The sequence below is a fragment of the Bubalus bubalis genome, chromosome 22, assembly GCF_019923935.1.
Source record: "Bubalus bubalis isolate 160015118507 breed Murrah chromosome 22, NDDB_SH_1, whole genome shotgun sequence".
NCBI classification, from domain to species: Eukaryota; Metazoa; Chordata; class Mammalia; order Artiodactyla; family Bovidae; genus Bubalus; species Bubalus bubalis.
Window position 1 is genome coordinate 281,195 of NC_059178.1, and position 6,751 is coordinate 287,945.

Sequence of the window (6,751 nt, forward strand, 5' to 3'; positions counted from 1 at the left end):
TTAGAAGTGGTCTTAAGGACAATTCAACATGTAAGAAAAGACAGGTTTTTATGGGTTATGTCTGTTTGGAAATGGCAGCTCAAGGCATGTAAAGAGAGTCGGAGCTTGCCTGTACTCTCAGTGGTCCTAGGCCCCTACAGGTGGTTCACAGGAGCTAGTGACCGCAGTTCTCAGTTTCTTCTTCCGGATGAGAAGGAAGTACAGGAACTGGACAAGCATCTAATCTTCACTCACACAGACTTTGTGCTTATGAAGTGTGACAGTACCTGGTGAAGAATCAGAAGCTGACCTACCTGAAATACCAGCTGCCTTGAGGCACGGGCGGCGGCTGGTAGAGGTATATATTCAGGGCTGAGCACGCCCGGCACACAGGCTTGCAGGCTGCCTGCCCACCTCTGCTTCCTCCAGGAACACAGGTAAGTGCTTCCAGCAGCTCTGCCCTAACTCAGGAGTCCTTTCTGAAAATACTAATGAATGTGATGTCTTATCGTGCGTGTGTTAAATGTTTCATGTGGGTATGATGGTATTTTACATATTCTGCCACAGAAGAACTTTTTCTCCTGATTTATCCATAGGTAATTTGCTTATTTCTAAAAGAAAACCCACGTTCCTTCGGGAGCACGTGTATCAGGGGTAGGCTGTCCAGCATCCACAGATCCTTCAAGTAAGGCACGGAGGTACCTGATGGGAGATGGCTGGATGTTACCACATCAGTTTTGCCTTTGAATCTGTTATAAATTCACTGGGAAAGACCTGGAGGCTGGGAAAAATTGAAAGGAAAAAGAAAAGGGGGCAGCAGTGGATGGGATGCTTATACAGCATCACGGACTCAATGAATATGAATTTGAACAACCTCTGGGAGGTAGTGGAGGACAGAGGAGCTTGTCCATGGAGTGCAAAGAGTTGAACACGACTTAGCAACTGAACAACAACAACAAAACCTCTGTTATAAAGCACTTTTTACCCACTCTTGTACAGTCAGTAAGGAAGAAACAGTAAAGATACTCTATTACTTCTTCGAAAAACATTCTTTAAATACTAATTTCAATAGTCATCTAATTATGAGATGGATACAGGTACATCTCTCAATCATGAAATGTGTAACATAAAGTTTCTATTTTATTTAAGAAACGTTTTCTATAAATAAGGCTTCCCAGGTGGCCCTAGTGGTAAAGAACAAGTCTACCAATCCAGGAGCTGTAAGAGATGTGGGTTCAGTCCCTGGGTGGGGAAGATCCCCTGGAGGAAGGCATAGCAACCCACTCCAGTATTCCTAATTTCAAGTCTTCTAATTACTAAATGTATACAAAGGAAAAATCATACTTGCCAGAAATCCACAACCCACACATAAGGCATTTCTTTTAGAAATTCTCACTACAGACTACCTTCCTTCACTAGAGTGATTATAAACTGCATCTGATGCTCTTCCAGGACTTCCAGACCACATCCGGCCACCATGAGTTCCCTCGGTGAAGCAATCATCCACCTTGCAATCGATCTGTTCCACCAGATCAGAAAATCAGAGAAGGAAAACATCTTCCTGTCGCCTTTCAGTATCTCGTCAGCCTTAGCCATGACTTACTTAGGGGCCCGAGAAAACACCGCATCACAAATGCAGAAGGTAGGTGGCAGCTGCCTTTCCGTCACAGGTTTGCATGGGTTGTCTGCTGGCTGGTGTGCGGATGACCACAGGTCTGGCTGTCCCCGGGTCCCACGGCAAGCTCAAGCAGCCCCACGACTGGGTGGGCACAGAGTTATGGGGGCAGGGCTCCCCACCTGCCTCCTGTGCCTGGACTTCCTCTGGGGGCTGGGATGAAGCCCTACAACTGCCCAACAACCAGAGGTGAGGCTTTAATGGAAGACTTCAGTAGAAGTGAGGCCCTGACCAAAAGCCACGGGGGACACCTTTACATGTTTCCTCAACGATGAATGAAAAACGAGACACAGTTCTTTAAAGAGGACAGCGCTCAACCAGCTTTGTGTTTTCCACACACAGACTGTGTTTTTTAAGAAGCAAGTGTTTGCACTGAATATTTCTTTCTTCTTTTCTTTGTTCCTTATGCTTCGGGGGTTTTTGTCTGGTTTGGTACTTGGTTTGCATTTTCTTTCCTTTCTTCTTCCTGACTTTTTCTTTCTTTTTGGTCGGCTGTGATGCACACAGATGTATCGGGTGACACGTCTTTGCCCCGCTATCTGTCTCCTCCAGGTCCTTCACTTCAATAAAATCGCAGAGAACACAAGAGGAGGAGCCGCAAAAGATCACGTGAGTCACAGGGCACCAGATTTAGAGGATCACGTACCCTAGAGGGTCATAGTTTAAACTGGGAATTTCAGGCAAAGTGGGGAGTCCATTTCTAGGGGACATCTCAAGTGAAATCCAGCGGACAGAGTTGTTACTCATGTCACGTTACATATATGTACTTCACGTCTTTGTTATCCTGAGAGGAGAGTAGCATGTGCTTCACGGGAAGGGCTCGGAAACCCAAAGGGGCTTCAAATCCCGCTCTGTTGTTCAGGAATGACAAATGTGGAGAATACAACTGCTCTGAGCCACAGTGACTTCATCCCAGTTAACTGGGGATAATAAAATGTCTGCTACAATACATGCACATCCATGTGAAAGAGAATAGTAGTGCCAGGAAAATGAAAACTCTGATGTATATTACGTATTTTATTATGGTTATTATAGCAAAATAATAATTATACTATTTATAACATGTTTCTAACATTACATTGTATTAACTCATAATATTAATATTATTATTGGATAATGTTAAATCATGATGGTAGTTCATATTATGAAGCCAATTGGTAGGCATCAAAATATATTATGGAAAGTGATTAACAGAGAGCTATTGTTTATAGACTAGTCCAAAACTCTCAGGTAGCAAGGTTAAGGTTCTGGACTGAGACAAGCCTGGGTTGAAAACCTGGCTGTGTCTCCTTGGAGAAGCTACTTAGCCCTCTGCACTCTCTTGTCATCATGTGAATCCAGCCAAAGACTTCGAGATGCTGGTGTACAGCTGCTGGCAGTGTCCCAGACACACACGGCTCCCACACTGAGACGTGCGGCCATCAGCACGAAGAGCCGTAGGGCAGAGCCAACAGGTCTTAGAAGACAATCCCACCAGGAGTATAACAGGGCTTGACGTCATAACCTAGGACAATACACAGGTTTCACTTTCTCACACAGCTGATGACTGTCAGAGACCCACTGGGGGTCTGGCCCTCAAGAAGCTTAACTTTAGCTGAGAAGTTTACCCTAACCATTGCAGACAGCTAAGATGCAGTGCAGTGGAGGAATGGTGCTGCATGGGTAGTTCAAAAGAGAAAAGAGTGGGATGTGTTTGAGCAGGAAGAAAGAATTGCCTAGGAGACCGACTATAAAGATCAGGAAGGCTATATCCGGTAAAACACACCAATTAGGGGAAATAACCACAAGCATCATCCCTGGGGATACCCTCCTCCAGACAGGGATCCAACAGACCCCTGGGGGTGTAGAGTTTACATTGACAGAGAATCCAATGCGCTCACTTTTTGGTGTTTGAAGGTTGAAAAGCCAGGAAATGCTCATCATCACTTTCAAAAGCTTCTGACAGAATTAAAGAAATCCACAGATGCCTATGAGCTGAGTGTCGCCAACAGGCTCTACGGAGAAAAGGAGTTTCGGTTTCTCCAGGTGAGTTTCCTGGTCTGTCACACCTTTGGTCTGCATCCCAGGTCCTTGGGCCCAAACTCCTAATGGGGGGAGGGAGCAGAGGAGCCTGGGGACCCACACGGGGGCATTTCTTCCTGGGGCGCCGGGCTCCCCGACCACAACTGCACCCACTGGAGTGTCCAGAGGCTGATAGCACACCAGTGAGGGGAGGCGAGGGATTGGCTTGTGAACTCTGCTTGATCAGGATTTAACACATTTAATTTAATTTGGGGATACCTACATAGTTACTGATAAATTACTTTTCATTCCTGCTTTCTACCTGCTCATGTCATAGGAATACATGGATAATGTTCAGAAATTTTATCTAGCCAGTGTGGAATCTGCTGATTTTAAATATGCTGCAGAGGAAAGTCGAAAGATGATTAATTCCTGGGTGGAGAGCCAAACCAATGGTAGGTTATGAGAGAGTCACTCATTAAAAGTCACTGCTGAATCCCCGCTGTGTGTGAACACAGTGATGGACCCTGACTGGGCTGTCAGGAGCTGGGTGAGACGAGATTGCAGAGGGTGTGCAGGCCTGCAGGGGGTGGACGGTCCACGTCAGTGCAGAGAGAAACGGTCGGGGGTGCTCCCAGGACCAGCCCCCTGCAGGCACAGCTGAGCCTGGAAGACAGTGTCTTGTGGATCCCAAGTCTCTGCTCAGGCTTCAGGTTGATTCATAAGTTGTTCTTTAAATTAAAGGCTTAACTTCCGGATTATAATCCCTAAGAGAGAATATGAAGAGTCCACTTTTGCTTTCTTAACTGGGAAACAAGCCGCTCTCCGTTAAACCATCCTTCTTGCAGAAATGACCACCTGCAGGAGAAGGTTCCGGGCCCACGTCCCCCTCCCACAGGATTGTCACAGTGTCCTCCCCACCCAGGGAGGGGCTGGACAACGTCTCCATCCCATGAACCGTATCCTACCTCCCTTCCGAAACATAGGCTTAACCTACAGCCACTCAGTGTACAGAATGAAGAAGAAGACAGGGAACGGAAACAAGAGACAGAGCTATTGAGGGAACAGGAAGGGAGGAAAGGGAAGGAAGAAAACGGACCAGTAAAGGTCAGCTGAAATCAGTTCTTCAGAATTGATGACCTGTTCATCAGTTCTGATGAACAAGGTATTGTCAGAATTGATGACCCAGAATTCTTGGGTCAGGAAGAGCCCCTGGAGGAGAGCACGGCATCCCACTTCAGTATTCTTGCCTACAAAGTCCCATGGACAGAGGAGCCTGGTGCGCTGCAGTCCGTGGGCTCACAGACTGAAGAGGCTTAGCACAGCATGGCATCTTAAATATCATAGAAATATCATGGCATCTTAAATATCAGAAATCAGTTCATCAGGATTCCTTGTGAAATGACTGATGTCCCCACACACACAGACTCAGGAGCAGGGGCGTCTGCATGAGGGCGACTCCATCAGGCTGGGGCCGTGAGCAAAGCCTCACCTGGTGAACCGCTGGGCATGGAGTCCCTCACGGGCTGACTTGTGTGACTATTTAACCATCACTTGTAACTTTCAAAGCATCTGACAGATAAACCACTCGTGCCATTCATAACACACCTTTGATTTTCTGTCATTGCAGAAAGAATCAAGGACCTATTTCCCAAAGACTCTCTCAACAGGTGTACTGTTCTGGTTCTGGTGAACGCCGTCTATTTCAAAGGGCAGTGGAACCAGAAATTTAAGGAAGAACGTACTACAGAGGAAAAATTTTGGGTGAATAAGGTATCGTCTGTTATTTCTGTATATAACAAAGTGTAGCTACACATGCACTGTGAAATTTAAATACATAGTAATTAGTATATGACTGTGTATAGAAGATAGAATTTGTCAAGGATTGTTTTCTTGTCCTTTTTTTAAACTTTATTTACTTGGGATTCCTTGAAGAAACTCTTATCTCTAAGACACAAATTTCCCAGATCATCTCTTAGGAGGCTGAGTTTGGTATCTCAATAATAATATCTTTTTTCTGGACTAATGCTCACTTGGCATTCTTTTGCACATGAATTCATTGCAGGATACAAGCAAACCTGTGCAGATGATGAAACAAACCGATAGTTTCAAGTTCGTGTCACTGGAGGACGTGCAAGCCAAGATCCTGGAAATCCCGTACAAAGGCGAAGAGCTAAGCATGATGGTGCTGCTGCCCAATGAAGTAGACGGTCTGCAGGAGGTAAAACCTGGTATTCACAGTGCTCCATGCCATTGCTCACATTTCCCGTGATTCAGTGCTTGTGTGGGCTGCTCATAGATTGGAGATACTGGCTGGCAGCATAGAACAAAAAAAAATAATAACAATAATAATATCAATATCTTAAATGTCAGTGGCTCAATGGTAAAGAATCCGCCTGCAGTGTGTGAGCCACAGGAGACATGGGTTCAATCCCTGGGTCAGGAAGATCCCCTGGAGGAGGAAATGACAACTCACTCCAGTACTTCTGCCTGGGAAATCCCATGGACAGAGGAGCCTGGAGGGATACAGACCATGGGGTCACAAAAAGAGTCAGACATGACTTTCACATGAAACACATGTTGTTTCATTTCTGTGTGCATGATTATATAACACACATCTACACGTGTATAGACATTTCTATATACGCATATATAGTGTACATACATACATAAAAAGAGCAAAGTTATAAATGTATAAAAACATTTATTTGATCATATGATATATATTCAGGACTGTTATTTTTTCTCCTCAGAGAAAATCTAATAAACTGAATCTCCTGTATTCATGTTTACTGTTAAAATAAAGGTTTTCCAGACATTTCAATCCAAGGTTAGGTGGGCTCCATGACCATGAGAATCCTGACAGTTGTTCCTTTTCCACTGTTACAGCTTGAAGACCAGCTCACTGCTGAGAAGTTAATAGCATGGACGAGCCCACAGAATATGGGGAAGCAAGAAGTGGACTTATACCTGCCTCGGTTTAAAGGGAAGAGAGCTACAACTCGTGCCACACTGCGAGCCTGGGGATGGTGGATGCCTTCAATGACAGGGTCGCCAACTTCTCGGGCATGACCGGGAGACCGTGATCTGGTGGTG

The 6,751-nt window shown here is 45.3% G+C and overlaps 1 protein-coding gene across 1 annotated transcript; it reads left to right on the plus strand.

The window, feature by feature from the left end:
* Positions 1 to 350: 350 nt before the first annotated feature.
* Positions 351 to 6,641, plus strand: LOC112581362 (serpin B3; the record flags this gene model as incomplete). The annotated part of the gene is given in 9 exon segments (XM_025273134.3): positions 351 to 416; positions 576 to 664; positions 1,432 to 1,621; positions 2,207 to 2,263; positions 3,551 to 3,679; positions 3,993 to 4,110; positions 5,286 to 5,428; positions 5,721 to 5,876; positions 6,545 to 6,641. Coding segments are annotated over 7 exon segments (865 nt in total), but the record flags the coding sequence as incomplete, so codon positions are not given.
* Positions 6,642 to 6,751: the final 110 nt, after the last annotated feature.